We start from the raw sequence: 20342 nt of genomic DNA, 5'->3' as shown, positions 1-20342 counted from the left end.
CACAAATCATACTTCTTACCTTCTATATCTTTCAACCCTTTTCATATTACTACTATCCAAATTTACCAATGCATACTTGAGGCAACTTCAAAGTAGATACTATTCATACTATTCAATACAATATACAGTGTGACTGCATCAAGGAGAATAAGAAAGGTACATCAGTAATGAACAAAAAACCACAGGTTATTAACTACAGAAAATCCATCATATTCACACTAGCCCAATATACTACACATCTCAAATACCTAGCATCAACTGCTAGACTGTGCACAACTGAAGTGGCAAGTTGTCAATAGAACACTGTATTACAACCACAAACTCAGCAATAAAACTAAAGTTTTACCATAGTATATATGGGTGACCATGTTGATCCTTGTAAAGAGGGACCTTAACCTGCATATGCTTCCTGCCCCCTAACAGGGTTACCTTGCATTTGTTGCCAACTTGACTTATGAATCCCAGCCAAGCTGATCAGGTATCCTTTGAAGGTGTCCATCAAGTTCTCTTTTGAAAACTGCGAGAGGTTGGCTCAGTTATGTCCCCTTATGTTTAGAGGAAGAGTTTTGAAAAGTCTTAGGTCCTTGGTGTTGATAAAATTATCTTTCAGCATACCCAATGCACCTCTGTTTTTCAAAATGTGACCACTTTGCATTTCCTGCCATGACTCCTGGTCTCATGTGGTGTTATTTGTGTGTGTAGATTTGGAATCGGTACTTCTAATATTTTCTGAGTGTAAATTATGTACCTCTCCAGCCTGCACTCTAAAGAATAAAGATCTAAAAATGTTAAGTGGTCCCAATAATTTAGATTTTTATTGAATGGATTCTAGCAGTAAAATTATCTTTGCATGTTTTCTTGATCAGCAATTTCTCCAGTTTTGAATGGGACTGTTATTGTGCAACAATATTCCACCCTTAGGCAACACTAGTATCTTGAAAAGTGTCACTGGTATGGTATTCTTTTTTTAAATGTTCTTGCTATCCAACCTATCTTTTTCTTGTAGTTGTGACAGGTACTTCATTATGTTTTTAAAAAATAAGGTTTTCTAACATGATTACTCACAAATCTTCTATATTGCTTTTCATTTTATAGTGTGATTTGACTGCATTTTATAAGTGGTCTCTCGTTTTATATTTTCGTTTCTCCCATAGTGCAGGAGCTGGAACTTATCTTTATTAAACATCATTATTTTCTGTGGCCCATTGAAAGACCCAATTTGCATCCACTAGGAGGTTTGCTGTGTTCTCTACATTGTCTTCTTTCATCAAAATCCTAGCATCATCTGTAAGGTACTCAATTTTTTCTTGTCTATGTCTGATATGAGGATGAGGAAAAATACTGGAGCAATGCATAGTACCCTGGGGGGGAAGGGGGCAGCTTTTTGTGATGAATGATCCAGATTTTACTTTAACTATTACACACTAGGCTCTATTCATTAGGAAATTAAAAATATATCTTCCTACTTTGCCAGCAATTCCTTTTGTGTATATTGTGTGTGCAATCATACCATCATCACCCTTTATCGAAGTCATTCGATGCCTTTTGCTTTTAATCACTATAACTGGTATACTTTTTCTGTATTCCTATCAACTCCTACCTAATACCAATTTTGAGAATTTGTTGTTGCTTGGCACCCTGTGCTCCTGCTGGATACTTGCCAAGAACATTGTTTGTTATTTGGACTTATTATTCTAACTTCTATATTCATTTTCCTAAATTTTCTATTCTTCTATTCTATATTTGCACATCTTCCTTGGTTTCTTACAAATGCCATTGTCTTCAATTTTATTTTGTTTGCTACGAATATTCCTCAAAATTCTATCAAAATGATTGCTCCACATTATCCTATATTGTAGTTTCATATTTACTGAATGGATAATATTTATTTTATTTACTTCACTATATTTATTTACTTCACTATATTCCATTTATTTGAACTGGAGAAGTGAGTTTTGTTTAGTTCCTTTTCATTAAGCATAGCTTTTAATTTTTCATATTTTTCAGGCTTACATACCTACATGTATTTACAGATTGCAATATACTAGATCAAGCACAACTGACTGATGCATACAGAAATAGACCAAATAGACCTGACCTATAACACATCACGTGTTGCAGCTAAATGCTGAGAAATGTTAATGCAAGCCCACAAAAATATCTACCCAATCTCAATTCAACATATACAATCTCACCTTGTGGCTTCAGGTCACATTTGTTAACCCATATTACTCTATACTGGCTCAACCAACTATAGCAGTGCTTCATAATATTATCAGAACATTTAAAAACAAATATTACCAACCGTTTCCAATGTACAGTACATACTTATTAAGGGAATGCGGTGATGATGCTTCAATCATGGACTGAGGTGGCGATAGTGCCTGCAAGTCATTTACTCCAGAGAAACTGTGGAACCTCTTGTATAATGCCTTCTCCTGACCCACCATCTTACAAGAGTAGCTCTCCAGTCTGGAAAAACAACAGACATGAAAAGTAAATTAATTATCACAAGATTTAATTTCAGTGTGGCTTCTTAATGCACTATTAGCTATTCTTCTCCACTGCCATTAATTTGCTGTTCATGAACGTACCCCATTATTTACTGTTGACATACTCCCCTCCCTTATTTGGTGCTTTTGCACATTCCTTTTAGTTAACATTCTTATCTAGCACATTCCCTCGTATTTTTTCAAGCTTATTTTGCTAAGATATTGCTGTACTATGTTTTGAGGTACAGTACTGGCATTATGCAAAAAATTGCAAATAATAGGGAGGGCAAGAACTGTAAATAATTGTGGACAAGAATCGCAAATACAGTATTATGGTGGGCCAGAACACCACGTGGGGTCGAAGAAGAAAAGTAGGCAAGCAGCAAGAATAACGAATAAGATTGACCAAGAACAGCAAATAGTAATAAAAAACAGCAAATAATGGCAAAGTATTTAAGAACAGAGAATAATGGTAAGGGAACAAGAACAGTGAATAATGGTGAGGGGTCAAGAACAGTGAATAAGGGGTAAGGGATAAAAAATAGTGAGTAAGGGATCAAGAATAGTGGGTAAGGGATCATGAATAGTGGGTAAGGGATCATGAATAGTGGGTAAGGGATCATGAATAGTAAGGGATCAAGAATAGTAGGTATGGGATCAAGAATAGTGAAAAAGGGTAAGGAATCAAGAATAGTGATTAAGAGTAAGGGATCAGGAATAATGAATGGTTGAAGGGTCAAGAACAGTCAATATGGAAAACCAAGAACAGTGAGCAAGGAGACAAGAACACTGAATAAACAAGGGACAAGGGACAAGGACAGTGAATTAGGATGGAGCACCCCACAGTGAATAAACTACCACCGAGACAATGATGAATAAATAGGGGTAAGAATAGAGTTAGGGAGGGGGCAAGAACAGTGGGTATGGGGGCAAGAACAGTGAGTAGGGGGGGGCAAGAACAGTGAGTAGGGGGGCAAGAACAGTGAGTAGGAGGGGGGGCAAGAACAGTGAGTAGGGGGGGGGGCAAGAACAGTGAGTAGGGGGGAGAGCAAGAACAGTAAGTAGAAGGGGCAAGAACAGTGAGTAGAAAGGGGCAAGACCAGTGAGTAGAAGGGGCAAGACCAGTGAGTAGACAGGGCAAGACCAGTGAGTAGACAGGGCAAGACCAGTGAGTAGACAGGGCAAGACCAGTGAGTAGAAGGGGCAAGAACAGCGAGTAGAAGGGGGCCAAGAACAGTGAATAGAAGGGGGCAAGAACAGTGAGTAGAAGGGGCTAGACCAGCGAGCAGAAGGGGGCACGAATAATAAGGATGGGGGGGGGGGGGTGACAAAAACAGTGCTAGACAAAAACAGTGCCCCTAGCTCCTTTTGCCATTCCAGCCCCAAGTGCATCCTTGCTGCATATGACACTAAACCTTCGTGAAACCCATAGCTCACAGGAGGGAGGAAAAAAAAAAAAGAGGCATTTCAGGTTGACAACGCAATATGCAAAGCTGTTTGATTAACCAAAAAGCGTACATATAAAATATCCACAACTAACGAGTTTCCCCCCCCCCCAGTCATAAAGACGTATTAAAAAACTTGGCAACTAGTCGTACTACACCGGATACAGAGACTGTGGCAACTCATGTCAAGATTACATTGCCAACTGTATACATTCAATGTGTATTGACTATATTTATTGTTGAATTTTAACTCTGCGTGATATAATACAAATGAGTGGATAGGGTTTTATACACGGGTAAATCGTTGATTAATGTCAAATATAAAATTAACGCTATGAAATTCCGGCATATATATATATTATTTCAAGGAGTGAGTGGGGCTAATTAATCTAGAAACATTATTTTCTTGAGCCATTTTCTTATCACTACTTGGTAAAATGCTTCAAGCATTATTATAAGTCAGGGCTCTCAACGCAGTAGATAAAGCGCAAATATGAGAGGATGTGTGTGTGCGCGCGCGATATGGCAGCAAGCGGAGCCGTCACCGAGCAAGAAGCAACCTTGCTGGCGACCTGTACCCTCTCTTGCTACCACACTATCACCCTTGGCCTGCATCCTCCACCACTCATGCCACACACACTCAAGCTAATGCCTACATCTCATTTAAAAAGTTATTATCTATGCTGTTACGGAATTACATTTCGTAAAGCAGGTTTTAATATGAGAATAACTTGAGCTACCCTAACCCTTTGTGTGTACAGTACTTACATACACTCAATAAATTGAAATTTAAATAATCTATTTCAAATTCAATTATATTAGTTCCCTTATTAAGCACCTCTATTGTCTGAATTAATATCTTCTAATTTGTTCAGTATTTTAAATGTCTTGATAAAATCAACCCTGTCGTCTTGTTTGCAGTTATCATTCTTGAGTCCCTCTGCCTTTTCTGCAATGAGATGCGGTATTTATCAGGAGAAAATGCTAAACTAGTAGCTAACTTAGTTTTGCAAGAAGACAAAAGGTGGACTTACATTCCCTTAACTACATATTTTGTTCACACACCTCACTCGCGCGCTTAATGTACAAGCTTATTGCCACGTCTGTGGTAGAAAATACAGTAGTAGTAGTAATAATAATAAATACTGATTTTGTATAGATATCATAGCTAAAGACTTCAAATAAATTAATCAATGCAAAACAAATCTAGCCATGATTCCACTTGCGTCTTCAACAAGAATATAATTATATATTCCCTACTCCCTACCGTGTAAAACCCTGGTTTGTGTCTCTGAGAGGCTTCATTATCCAAGTAAGTTCAATAGAACTTCTGGTTTCAACTCTTTTTGTCCATATCGTAGCTCAGTCGATTAAGGCAGCGTCTGGGATGTTCTCGGACGTAGGTTCGAATTCTCATCACGGCCCTTGTGGATTTGTTCTTTCCGATTCCCTACTTCTTGGCAAGCGGTTGGTATGGCACATGCATGATAGCCCGTGGCACAGGCTAGATAGATAAGCTCAATCGAAATGCAGGGGAGGGGGGGGGGACTGCATTTCGTTTGAGCTTATTCCTCGTAAATGATTTTTGTTTGTGTTTAGCCTATATTTTGTATACTCAAGTCAACATTTCTACAAACCATGAACTCCTACCGCAGACAAAGGCTCTTACACAACCGCTCCGTGACGTCACTTGAATGTGCTTATCGATTACAAAGGCTCTTTCATCAATCTCCCACACCTTACTCTTCCTACCAAGTCTGAATACCGGCGAGTTGTATATGACCTGTCATTCTTACAACTCGTCACATTAAATGCGCCGTTAGCAACAACACTTATGTCCTGTTGATTAATTTAAAAATCAAACAATCCATAGAGTTTAGAAACACCGCCAAAACAGTCTTTTCAGGGTCGACTGATTCAACAATGCTTTTTTTTTCTTCACAAGGCTGCACAAAGCTGTCGGGTTGCCTATATAATAACCATTATTAATATTGGGCTGAAGCAAGCAAAACACGCCTCGTCCGATAAGGCAAAGTTTTTAAAATTTTGGGCTATAACTTTATTTATTTATTTATATACAAGAAGATACATTGGGGTTAACAGAGAACATTGAAATTAAATTGATTTTACATTCTTGTAAGGCCACTAGCACGCATAGCGTTTCGGGCAATAACTGAGCGATAATCTTTACATCACGACATTAATTAAGTTAATTAAATTAATGCATCTGAATGATTACTTCAGATTTAACATCAGTACAATTTTACTTAGTTCTATTGAATAACATGCCTGTTATGTTTAGATGCGTTTGCTAAGCTAGTTTTAGTTCAAAATATAAACATAATGAGTGTGGAATCTAATATATCTATAACTTTTTATATTTTAGTTTACTATATATCCCATCCTAGGTAGGTAGCGCATCCCGTGCACTAACTACAGTAAGCAATATTTGGATTCTTTGCTACGATTTTTGATAGTTCATCAACCCGAATTAAAAATGAAAATTTCTTGAAAATTTGTTAGTTATTTTAAATTCTAGTATGTATTCACATTCAATTACACAGTGATAAGTATGCTATTAGTATTGCCGACAAAGTTTATTTTTAGTCTGATCTGTTTCAGTAGATTGAGGAGTTAAGAATTCGCGCGAGGAGGGAGGAAAATGCGCGGGAGAACTGGATGAAAGCGGGGGGGGGGGGGGGGGGAGGGGAGCGAGAGGGGAAAGAGTGCGAGGGGAAAGAGAGTGCGAGGGGAAAGAGTGCGAGGGGAGAGTGCGAGGGGAGAGTGCGAGGGGAAAGAGTGCGAGGGGAAAGAGTGCGAGGGGAAAGAGTGCGAGGGGAAAGAGTGCGAGGGGAAAGAGTGCGAGGGGAAAGAGTGCGAGGGGAAAGAGTGCGAGGGGAAAGAGTGCGAGGGGAAAGAGTGCGAGGGGAAAGAGTGCGAGGGGAAAGAGTACGTGGGGGAAAGAATACGTGGGGGAAAGAATACGTGGGGGAAAGAATACGTGGGGGAAAGAATACGTGGGGGAAAGAATACGTGGGGGAAAGAATACGTGGGCGAAAGAGTAAAGAGAGATGGAAGGTAGAGCGAGGGGGAGAGAGTTAGAAGGGAAGAGGGGGAGATGAGAAAGAGTTAGCATTCCGTATACTTAACTTCCAAGTCATCCTGGTAGACTTACCATATGTTTCACTAAGACTATAAATGTCGCTAATGAAAAACAGCTTCGTTTCCCAACAATTTAAAACAAAGCGCAGCCTAAACAAGCTTACTGCTTTTTTGTTATTGTTTCCGGTGTGAGTATTGCTTCTAGCTGTATTTTGTCAACCAAATACATTTTCGGCTATTACTAAGTAAAACACAATATGCCTAAACGAATAATATAAATGTTTTGTTTGTTTTCTGATTGTGGTGATCGTACCTCCATACCTTAACAGGGGGGAAGAAATAGCCTAAGCTACTTTATCCCTTTGAGATGTATTTATTGCTTATCTCAATAAACATACTTGAACTTGGTGATCGTACCGTACTTCAAATCAACATGTTTGTTTTAACAAGAATTTGACCATTGTTTATGAGGACGAGCTGTTTCCCTAAATATTATAAGGGAAACACCTACCTTCACTATCTTACAAATGAGGCCTATACATTATTAATTTGAGAAGCTGCAGTTACTCTGAGGTGATTCCAAGGATTAACGTTCCCACTGCCCAGCCTGACCGGCCTCCGGATAGACCCCGCTGCTCGCAGTCTGACGCGGCGAGTCACAACCCGGGGGATCACGTATCATGTAAAGGTATTCATCAAAACCTCTTTTTCAACACCGAAGAGGTCGCCTAGTTATGCCCCTTTATGCACAGAGAACTGTTGTAACGTCTTGAACCCTTACTATTGACAGAATTCACTCTTAGCGTACCCATAGCACCGCTACTTTTCAGTCATACCAGCTGGTCTCAAGGAATTATTTGTGTGTGCAGTTTTAGAACCATGGTACAGTTCGCACCATTAATAACTTTTGTATCCTTGTCTGTGGACGGAGGATGCCTGGTGTACAAGGTGGTGGGCGGGTGAAGTGACGCCACAGCTAACAGCCGCGCAGTGGATATATCGATTAATACCAACAGTGGGTCACCTGTAAACCTAAATGCTATAATGCGGTTGGTGCTGTGGTGGGTGTGCGTGTTAGGGGATGGGTAGGAACTGCGTTGGTGGGAGGAGGAGGGTAGGGGGGGAAGGAGGGAGGGAGGGGAGGAGGGTAGGGGGGAGGGAGGGAGGGAGGGGGGGAGGGAGGGAAGGAGGGGAGGAGGGCAAGAGGAGGAGGAGGAGGGCAGGAGGAGGAGAGGAGGAGGAGGAGGAGAGGAGGAGGAGGAGAGGAGGAGGAGGAGGAGGGAAGGAGGAGGAGGAGGGAAGGAGGAGGAGGAGGGAAGGAGGAGGAGGAGGGAAGGAGGAGGAGAAGGAGGAGGAGGAGGGAAGGAGAAGGAGGAGGAGGAGGGAAGGAGGAGGAGGAGGGAAGGAGGAGGAGGGGGGAAGGAGGAGGAGGGGGGAAGGAGGAGGAGGGGGGAAGGAGGAGAGAGAGGGGGAGTAGGGGAGGAGGAAAAGAGGGAGGAAAGGGGAGGAGGAGGAAGAGGAGGGAGGAGGAAGAGGACGGAGAAGGAGGAAGAGGAGGAAGAGGACGGAGAAGGAGGAAGAGGAGGAAGGAGGGAGGGAATTATCAGGGGAAAGCGCCAACCCATTACGACAAAATAGCACTTGGAATGGGTCAGGATAAGTGTATAAACCCGAATGTGGGTTAATGCTTCGGTAGTTATAACTGAGTGAATTAATCACTGTAAATTCTTTGCCATAGGGTGGCTAGTCGCCATAATTATTTAATCGTCTTTCGACGTAATAGTTGTACTGGGTAATGATTTATGGTGCATTTTTGTCATGCCCTTGCATTATTTAGACAATTTATCTGCATTTTCCTTATTTTTTTCCTTAGTAACTTCATTTTTACTGCAATTAATCTTTATCTCTTATAAGTATACCAGTTGACCATAAGCCACGGATTTTTTAGTCATTCCTTAACTTCTAAAATCATTTATATTTTGAGTAGTTTTAATTTCCTCAGCCTAGGCTGTGGTGGGGAGTAACAGGCCCCTTTACTGGAATGATTGAGGACGCTGGCAACACTGGGCTATAATACCTGGCTAGGTCACGTCATCATTAGAACAGGTTAGACAAGATACGCTACAAAAAACCTCTTCACGTTAATTTGTCAACACAAACTCTACACCAGGACTTATACATCACTAACACCTGAACACAGAAATATAGTTTTCACATCAGTACTTAAGAAATGCATACATATACACCAATACAAGTAAATTCCAGAATACTGCAAACCACTGACATTTATAAAAATTGTGAATGTACACTACCACATTCCACCGTAAAGTCGCATGCAGGTGGCACAGTTAGAACAGATGCCACCAAATGCACAATTTACCGGAATTTGGAAGCATATACTGAGTGCGTGAGTCCTCGGTTAGTTTAGGTTCGGGCAATTTAGTACATCCGTTTAGTGACATTGCATAAGTTCGAAAGGACGAGCGAGAACGAGTCGCTTTTACAATGATCAATTCCGGCAATTTTCACAATAGCCATCAAGCTTATTAGCCGATGGAACGATGCAATTGATCTATCTCCCTTCTTAAAATCTGCCCCCACATTCGCAATCCCATAATCTTCTTACTTAATTACATAATTAATTATTACAACTTAATTACCTTGCCTTAATAATACAAAAAGGAACATTTGAGACCGCGATGAGGGAGAAAACAAACAAGATCAAGAACGCTGAGCAAGGACAACACACGCAGTGAGTTGGCGTTGGACGTGAGAACCAACATGTTCCGTCCCGAGTTGTGCTTATATTAGGCCACCTTTGTTGAGGAGACCTGCTGCTGCTGCGTCGTCCTTGTTACATCCATCTCCTGTGCACTGTACAATGACTATTTACTTTCCTCTCTAACGGGTTCAATTCATGAGCCCATTATGTGTGGGTCGAGTTATTTGTTTCATCCACGTTAGTATGACATTTGTGCACTGTTACATTAGGTAACAAGTTTAACTTAGCTAAATGAATTTTTGGGTTTAGTTCCTAAGCCCATGACGTGCCTCCGTTACCTTTTCCACTACCGCTCACAGGATGGGAATAGGTCGCATAATAAATGAACTAAACTGGAAACTCTGGAACTCTGCACGCCCCAAGATTATTGATCTTTGAACTACACGCCGCCCGGAACCAATGGCATATTTCCATGAAATAAAGCATCAGTCAGTTGCGTCACAGTGGTTGCCAGGATCAGGTTGGGTTGCCGTTACCTGTGGCAAGTGGCTTCAGGTGACGGGTCTCCCAATCCTGAGCACTCCAAGTGCAAATTCGGAGCAGCAACTGGGACATGACCTCCCACACTATATCACCGAATGCCCAGTTATCAGACCATTCAGACCCTTCGGCATGATGTACCTGGAGCTTTGCAATTACAGTACTTTATTCACTCTAGTGTTCTTGAGGATATCCTCATAATGCACCCAGAGTTTGCCAGTGCAGACTACTTATCACATGCCTTTATGACTAACCATCCTGTGTGATGGGGATTTTTATTATCACGTACCAAATTTTTTGACACGCTGTACTCCCTTTCATATAGTCTAGGACAGCTGAACAAATGCAGATGTACCTAAAAGTGTTAATACCTTAAATACGTTGGACAGATACAACCTTAAATACATTAAAGAAAACAGGTGTACACGGGACCTGCCGTCATAGATTAGAAGCAATGTTCCTTGTGTTCGTGTGACAGCTCCTATTAATAGCTGAAAGCAAGCACAATTAAGCCAGTGACAGCTCGAATACTACTTGGCTACATGTATCTCTAGCAGACGAGTTTGAATGGGGATTTAGATAATGTGAAGAGAAGTGTGTTAACTAAGGCAGGAGAACATACTTTTAGTGACTAGACCATTTCATTTTATACTGTGTAAAAATTTAGCCAATATAGACAGTGAACCTAGGTTATTTGGAATTTTCGGAATAATATGCCAACAAGAGCTCACTGACAGTAGTCCAACCCAAAATGGAATTAAAGTCCTACATGCATTTAAATATGATTTATGTAATAAGTAATGCAAACAAATATACAATAGCTACAATACATTTCGGGAAACCATAGCAGAAACATCTTTGTAATGGGGCAAAAAACGCTGCGGCAATAATGACTAAGAAAGGTCAGGGAACGAAGCTCTAATAGGTTAGTAGGTTTCGGTGGTTGGTGGTGGTAGTGGACTGCCGGAGTCCCTGGCATGAATCTAGGTTAGTGTTAGTCGTGGGAAAACATTAACCAAATGATGTAGGAGGTACAAAAACTAATGAAAGTTACCTCCATTCACAGCTACAATAGTAAAATGATAAGTTATTCAAACACAAAACACAATATTAAATAACATCAATCCTCCTCAAGTTCGGCTTTTGACCAATAATCTCAGGCGTTACTTATTATTAAGCCTAAACAACCACTGCGCTATGTAAGAAACAGTGGTTAGGCCTAAGTAAACATACAAGTATTAGGATGTACAGTATAATCAACTCGAACTAGTCCTATATGAATTGCTCGTTCTGAACTCATTGAGACAATTTTTACGCACGCGAACAAATTAAAACAGCCGATACAATATGGTCAAACTAAAATAGGCTTTACAAACACACACAAGATGTATACATTAAAACTGTAAAGTGTATACTAAATTTAAAATATATATTATAACATGGTCAACGTAAGGGATGATAAGATTCAACAAATGTGACCTCGTGATACTTACCAGAGGTCATTGCCACATTTAGAAAGTCTTGTGAGAGCTACCTCTGTCCTCGTAGTGGGGTCGCAACTGTTGTCAAACACGACATATTAATCCCCAGGAACAATAGGTCGCTATTGGATAAATATATATGACTTATGCTAACCTAATCATGAAATGGACACACCACAACAAGTCAAAACTCAAATCGCTTTGACTGTCTTGCACAATCTTTAGTGCTTAACATTCCTATGGTAGCACGTTCCCGAGTGGGCATAATATCCATGAGTGGTGTGGGTTCCACGTTGAATCAACGTTGATTCGGCGTTGAATTGACGTTGCTCTTGGATATTGTGCCCACTGGGTCCACAAATAACCTCCAGCCACCGGTTAGGCTTCATCCAAGACACTAGTCTACATTATAAGTAATTTAGTTGAAGATCGACGAAAAAACTAATATATCCTTTAAAGATGAACCAAATAATTAACAGGCTTTCCAGAAAATTGATATGCACACCTTAACCCAATATGATTACTAGAAATTAGAAATGCTGGCCTTGAGATACGTATTGGATAGCTGACCACTAGATCATGTCACATTTTGAGGTCTTAAGTGCGAAAACGCACTTTGCCTTTTTAATTTATTAATTTATAACAACTGGGGGAAGACCAATACATAAGGCTAATACCGTATTTCTTAATTTAATTTGCTCACTTTTCTTAAGATATATATATAACACTTCTTACGGTTTTATTCTACGAATATGTTGGTTTTCTTTGCTAAATTTCGTTTACATGGGCTCAAAAGTTTATTCTCCGGTTAGGCCTACGTTTAGCTGTGATCACGTGACCAAATTGGACAAATCATGCGACAACTATCTTGGTTGTTAACCCCGACAAAAACGTCTTAACTTATACTTTCAAAGATATTACAATGTTTACATGGTGGGAGACGCACGTTAACCCCAGTGCATACGGTACATAATGCAGTGTTTACATGTCCCCGAGGCGGTGTTGACGTAAAAAGAAAACTATTTTACCAGCACAAATTTAGCCGACTAGTGTCAAGACCAGCTGGCACAGAATCACACTTGACTTACAAAGAAACACCGCTATCAGCAGCTAAATACAGGATCGGGCTACCCATTAGCCATACCAGTATATTGTAAAATATTCAGGCTATACAGAGTTCAACTGGCATATTGTATGCTGAATAGACAGAGGTCAAGGTCCAGCTGATTATATTACCGCACCCATATAGCAACGTAACATCTTAGAACAATTTGTACGTGTCGGCCATCGGATAGCTGTACAAATATAATAATTGAACGTTTTATTAACTATTTTTTTTAATATATTGATTAAACTTCTGCGTTTGTGTTAGTGGCTTCAAGGTCAGGCTTAACTACTGACCTCCCAAGATTAATTTGGTTATCGTTGTTTGTAAAACATGAACATAGCTATCTGGCTTATCCAGCACTTTTTATTCAAACTTAAGAAAAGAAAGAAATGTTAAGTGACACCATTCTTAGATCTCAAGACCCTACAGGTAGCTTATCAGAATATAAAATACAATTATACAACCCAATACTATGTTGTAAACTATATATATTTGGTCGTATCCAATCAGGAGAGGTATCCCTAAGCTGATAAATTTCATGATACGCATAATGGTATAAGGATGTAGGAATGATTAGGGCCTAGCCTTCAATGAACATGTGTGGTGGTGGTGGTGGTAGTGTGGAGGTAGTGTGGAGGTAGTGTGGAGGTAGTGTGGAGGTAGTGTGGAGGTAGTGTGGAGGTAGTGTGGAGGTAGTGTGGTGGTAGTGTGGAGGTAGTGTGGAGGTAGTGTGGTGGTAGTGTGGTGGTAGTGTGGTGGTAGTGTGATGGTAGTGTGATGGTAGTGTGGTGGTAGTGTGGTGGTAGTGTGGTGGTGGTGGTGGAGGTACTGTGGTAGTGGTGGTGGTAGTGGAGGTACTGTGGTAGTGGTGGTGGTACTCGCCTAGTTGTGCTTGCGGGGGTTGAGCTTTGACTCTTTGGTCCCGCCTCTTAACTACCAATAAATTGTTGAACAGACTCTGGAGCCTATTGGGCTCTATCAAATCTACCAGGTACCAGGTGTGGAGGTACTGTGGTGGTGGTGGTGGTGTGGAGGTACTGTGGTGGTGGTGGTGTGGAGGTACTGCCATCATGGTGGTGTGGAGGTACTGCCATCATGGTGGGGGTGAGCAGGTACTACAGTAACTGTGTAATTATAACAGCACAACTAATCCAACCGATTCTCAAAAACAACCCTGTATTAAATGTCATCATTTTTAATCAGGGTATAGCAATGATTATTGATTAGTAACCCAAACAAAGCCTTATCTATTTTACATAGCTTTCAAGTTTTGGTGCGATTGACAATATGCTTTTGAAATGTAGTGGATATGTGGGCCTATGGGCTGCTCCAAGCAACAGCCTATTTGTTGAACTAAGTTAAGACAAGTAAAGGTTGGCCTCAGGCCAGGCTTGGGAAGTAAAACTCCCTGTGCGATGGTACTGTATACTTTTCTGCAATGACTGCAATTACGTGCAACAGCACTAACACCTATGGTGATCACTCTGCAAGCTATCAACTGAAGAAATTATATGCAAGAGCAAACAGCAAGGTTTACTGTATCTTGGGTGGATGCGATGTTCATATTGTATCCTCAACTTCATTTAATTACTCAAGGACAAGGCATACAATGGCCCTTGCAATACCTTTGGTTTCCTGATTACGTGAGCTATCTGGAGATACAAAATATGGCAGACCTAAGTCCCTAATTAACGAATCTAGATCATTTCACTCAATCACTGTGCAGTGGAGATTCCAAGCTGATTTGCCTACCGTCGTTCACTCACTTTGCACAACTAGGACAGCTGGGAAAAGGCATTCTCTCCACCCAGAAACCATTCCAGATATACTACATTCCCAGGGATTATGATGAGTTTGAAACTGAATATAGCCCTATGGTAACTGAGTGTACTTTGAGAACTGGATACTGTACCTCCTTCCAGTGGTAATTGGGTTAATTTGGATTTCATAAATCTGCAGTTCAAATTGTTTCCTCATGACTTCCCATTTGAATACTAGAACCAAGGCAAAATGAGGTTATGTAGGGAAACATTTCATTATATTACTCTCCAATCAGTGATTATTAGTAATGAGCAAGTTAAGCTAGTTATAGGTAAACGAAGAAACAAGTACTGTATTAAAAATCATGTTTAACATCAACAGCCACCAGTTATCTGATATAGCTATCAGAGACATCAGTTGTCCAAAAGCACACACACTAGTTAATTAGCAGATACAGTTAACAGTCTTGTCAGCAGACAGCAGTCATCTCCAGTCATTAAAGGTGTACCAATGCCAATATTTTTGGAAATGTGAGTCCAAAGAGGATGCAAAGATGAGCAAAGAATAGATATGAGAACAAAAATTAGATGAAAGCAAAGAATGCAAAGAAAATGCAACAAATACAAAGTTCAGCAAAGAATGCAGAGTTCATCAAAGAATATATAGATGAACTGATAATGCAGAGTTCAGCGAAGAAGGCAGAGATGAGCGGAGAATGCAAAGCTGATTAAAGAATGTAAAGCTGAGCAACGAAGGTAGAGATTAGCTAAGAATGAAAAAGGAAATAATGTGAAAATGATTAATGTAAAGGTGAGCTGAAAGAATGAAAAAGATCAACTGAAAGATGGTAAAAATTGATGAATCCATACTGTAATTGCAAATATCATTCATGTACATCTTGAAAAGCATAGATCAACAAAGGACTCACAACATAGCTTTACTAAGAGTTATTCAGGTTTAACAAATCTGCTGCCTTTTCTGGCATATTGAAGGCGGTTGATAGTGGAACGAATTATAACACTAACTTGATTTTAGCAGAGCTTCTGATACTAGAAAGGCGGAAGCTCAGAGAATTGTGGATGATATTCCAAGTTGGATAAGGACATGGTTTTTTCAAAGGAAACTATGAATTGGTATAAATGGACTAAAATCAGAGTGGGGGTAAACCATTACAAGTCAAAATATTTTATTTATAAAAAAAAAAACAGAGGATCAGATTACAATAATTACTGAGTAGGTACAGTATTTGTATATTTTTAAAGCAAAATTATAAAAATCTGTGGATATTAAAAAAGGCCAGGAATATATTCAGAAGACTCAATTTGCTAAAAGATGATTTACCTAAAATGGATGGAAAAATGGAAGATTTAGTTTATGCAGGCTTCTGAGCCTAGATGATGATAATAGAGTAATGAGACATATAACAATGTTGAAATTACTAATCCTGAATGTGAAACAACCGAGTCACTTGTAAGGATCTTAAGCCAAAAAATCGATGTGCCCTGTACTGTATATACAGTACTGTATATTCAAAATAAGGCACATTGGATACAGTACTGGGATTTATATCTAGAAGTATTAGTAATAAGACATCTAATGTTATTCTTTGGCTTTATCCTGCTCTTGTTAGACCCCCTATTTAGATCATACAATTCAGCCTTAGAATCTTTAGCATACTATAGAATGGATATACAGTACATTCAGTGGAATGTGAAAAGAACAACAAATTTGATCCCAGGAATTAGAAATCTTCCATATGGAGATATAAAGAAAACTTAATTAACATTCTCTAGAAAGGCAAAGAGCAAGTGGAAGACATCACTGAATTATATAAATGTATGAAAGTGTGTAACAATGGGTATTCAACAATCCAACACGAAAAAGAGCATAAAACAAAACAGTATACTAGTCGGATAAGCTGCAGTATAGAAAAAAAAAGCTAACCATACCCTAGGAGTAGTCAAAGCTTTAACTTCAAGGAAAGGAAGGTAGTTATACACTTGTATAACAGGTGCACGTGGAGGAGGGTGCACCCCACACTTAGATTATTGTGTCCAAACATGAAGACCATTTCTTCAGAAAGACACATCTGCTTTGGAGGAAATTCAACACCGGGTGACAAAAATCATTCCAGAACTAAGTCGACTCTCATACAAGGAACAGTTGAAGGCCAAAGAACTAACACTGCAAATAAAGCAATGGCTGATCTCATTGGAACTTTTAAAATACAAAAAACTTTGGAGGATATTGATCCAGACTACTACTTTAAAAGGTCAGATGTAACACAAACATGGAGGAACAGTTTCAAGTTCAACAATCTATAATATAGGACTGAAAACAGGAGATGCTTTTTCACCCAACAGGATTATAAACCAACGGAACCACTTATTCACTAAAACCCATAAAAGCTAAAAAACTGCTATAATTCAAAATACAGCCACATAAAATCTTCAGGACAAATGAGATGACCTTTCACAAGCCCCAGCTTTAGTCCTCATAAGAGGGGCCACTAAAGATATAGTGGCCCCTCAGGTAAACTTAGGTAAATAAGTTTAGTCAGTAGAGCCCTTTGTAAATACTGGTTTGGAAACAGGCATGCCCGATGCCTGAGTTCAAGAAGCTCAGGCATCTGTACACCAGTAGATTGACAGTTGAGAGGCGGTACAGAAGAGCCGAAGCTCAACCCCCGCAAGCATAATTAGGCGAGTACTACCATCTGCTATGCTATCTTCCTAATTGCCCTCCCTATTTCAATGCTTTCACTGAGAATGCATGCATAGGCTTGGTTACCTTGGGAGGGTTTAATGTACCCCTCCATATCTTGACTTCTGGTGTTATCTCCTTCATACCCCACCTTATATTGTCTTATCTCTCCTTATCTTCAAGTCTAGCAGTTCTTTGTGTATAAAGGTACTATATTTCTAATCTGTATCCATCTCATACATCTTTTGTCAAATTTGCATTATTGCTTTGATAATACAATACTGTACTGCAGCTGCTTTCCTAATTTTTCTTCCAAATAATTGCAGTAACACTGAATACACTGGGGGGGGGGGGGGGGGCCTTGCTACATTTATACAGAACTGATTAGGTTGTGACAGGTACAAATCGTGTATTAATAAGCTAGGGTCAATGGATCCCTTCAGTACTGTATTGGCTACAGAAGTCTTTTACACTGTACATCTGATAAAGTGGAAATCACAAAACACAAAACAAGAGCAGTGGTGGAAAAAGAAGTGAAACATTTACCTGAATTTACCAGAGGGCCACTATCTCTCTAGTAGTCTCGACAAGGACAGGAAACGAGTGACTTGTCAAAGGTCCCCCCATTTGTTGATGATGATTTTATTAAGTTGGATTTTGATTTACAGCAGTGTTTTAACATTTACAGTTTTGAAGGGGAGACAGCTCCATGAGTTTATAACCCTATGGGTGAAAATGCATCTCCTATTTTGTCCTACATTGTGGCTTGTTGAGTAGTTGCAATACATATACAGTACTGTATTTAAAAAAAAAAAAATATCAGGGGAAGGCACCAAGGCATTATATTTTACAAGGGCTATTTTATACTATAGCATACATAACATAGCTATACTGTACAGTATACTAAATTACAGTTGATTATATCCCTACAAATGTGGTAATCCTATGGCTAAATATCTCAGCATCTGATGTTACAGAAAATCTTTTCAGTTGAGGGAGGGAAAATTCATGGAGGCAAGACCACTAGCCATTTTTTTAATATACCTAACATAAATAAGCTTAAACTAATCTCCCTTAAGCCAATAGACTGCACGGCACCCAAAATCAAAATAAAGAAATATTTCTGATATAAATACAGTAGCCCTCATTAAGTGTATACCACTACCTCATACAGGTATACATTGATATTATATCAGTATAATCTAACTATAGCGGTAATGTATACAAACCCTAAGTTTACTTGTGTAAAGGAGGAAATGTATATGCTCTCAGAATGTTCGGTAATACGTTTATTGCTTGTGATGTGTATCTATGTATGCATTAACACGATGTACTGAACGGGGTGAGAATAGCTTGAGCTACCTCATCCCTTTGTGTGTATTTTATCTCAATAAACTTATTTCAATTTCAACCCTAAGTTATTCCTACTGCAGTGTAGACCAAACATAGTACTGTACAGTATACTATTTCCAGCCACATAGCTGCAGAATTCTTTGTTTCTGAAATGTCAATATTGTGTTAACAAAGAATGTTCCAAATACTCACCTGCCCATTATGCTGCCATCAACAGTTTCGAAGTTCAGGGCATTGTTAATAGCCTCAAACCCTGACGATTCGGGAAGGAGCTTCATTTTGATCGTAACTGGAGAGTAAACTTTTATCCAAATGTTTACAAGGTGAGAAATATTTTATTCAATTCCCATTTATTAATAAGTTCTGATATACATTACAAAGCTAATATTCCTGTTGGTTTAAAACTTTAAAATGCCTCTGTTGGTTTAAAACTTTAATGCCTCTGTTGGTTTAAAAACTTTAATGCCTCTGTTGGTTTAAAACTGTAATGCCTCTGTTGGTTTAAAAACTTTAATGCCTCTGTTGGTTTCAAACTTGAATTCCTCTTAGTTACTGAAAGATCAAATAAATTTCACATTGGGCAGAAAACCATTCACTTCCTGGCGCGAGTGACAAACCGCTGTAGTAGTTGTTGTTGTGCTCGACTATTTTAAACACACACCCAAAACACTACAGTTCATATATATAACATTTAATAATGTCTTCTCTGGTTTATTCTGCAACAGTGCACGGTTGCAAGAGTCCAGAGACGTATGCTACTGGGGATCCTCGATATCAAGCCCACCGTAACCAGCTTGTACACTTCATCTACGACAAAATATTCTTTCTGAGAGATGGTCATAATACCACCTACGATGACAGGAACCCGCAAGAGTTTAAGACTTTTCTCTCTACGCAAAGGAAATCCGGCGGGACTTAAAAAGGGGGATCTTCTCACCCTTGTCTCTTGGACTTGGGCGTGAGCACTAGACTGCTACCAGGCGAATCCCATCCACTTGTTACTTCGCTAATGTTAAGACGTTATCGAGGGAGTGTTCTTCTTGCCTTCGGGCAAAATCCTCAGTTAATTTCAAGAGAAGTTTGCGTTTAAGAGGACAATATTGTGGAGAGAGAAGGCACGCACCGCACTCTCCTACTGTCTGGGTCGTTATGACACAGGGTTGCCAGATCTGATTTGCTCAAAGTCGCTCGCACAAGCTCTAGATGTCGCCAATTTGTTATAAAAAGGAGCCTTATATTTTGTTTATCCACTGATATAATTTTCAGTTTAATATATTTTAATACACACTACAATATTTTAATGGTTTCATTAATATTATCACTGCACGTACTTAATAAAAATATGCGATAATAGGATAACTTATCAACATTTTTTTGTTTTTGTTTTTATATATACAATAGTTCTTACATTCTTGTAAAAATGCCAGAGTTGATTTGTTTTTGTATTCAATTTCTTTCTTTATTATGCACCCCATACCCATCCCGTGGGCGGTGGTGTAAAGGATTACAGAGGCACATAATCAGTTTTTGTATTGAGGCAGTATTTTCTCCCCTGATCCCATGTACTGTATGACTAACCATCCTGTCAGATGGGAATATTAAATAAACTTATAGCTAGTTTTTGATCGACACTGT

At 39.4% G+C, this 20342-nt stretch overlaps 1 protein-coding gene across 2 annotated transcripts in view; it reads right to left on the bottom strand.

Moving 5' to 3' along the window:
• Maf1 (repressor of RNA polymerase III transcription Maf1) overlaps positions 1-19874 on the bottom strand; it is a 39171-nt gene extending 19297 nt beyond the window's left edge. Inside the window, exons 1-2 of one of the 2 annotated variants that reach the window (XM_045762864.2) lie at positions 19645-19874; positions 2329-2472 (exon numbers count right to left, since the gene is read on the bottom strand). In XM_045762864.2, the coding sequence (XP_045618820.1) occupies positions 2329-2450 (122 nt within the window). In that variant the 5' untranslated portion in view covers positions 2451-2472; positions 19645-19874. Of the gene's footprint in view, positions 1-2328; positions 2473-18899 lie in introns of both variants that reach the window. The other variant, XM_045762863.2, reaches the window with a different exon arrangement.
• Positions 19875-20342: the final 468 nt, after the last annotated feature.

Source organism: Procambarus clarkii, chromosome 56 (genome assembly GCF_040958095.1).
Source record: "Procambarus clarkii isolate CNS0578487 chromosome 56, FALCON_Pclarkii_2.0, whole genome shotgun sequence".
Lineage (NCBI taxonomy): Eukaryota > Metazoa > Arthropoda > Malacostraca > Decapoda > Cambaridae > Procambarus > Procambarus clarkii.
This window is presented reverse-complemented; position numbering and strand designations above follow the sequence as displayed.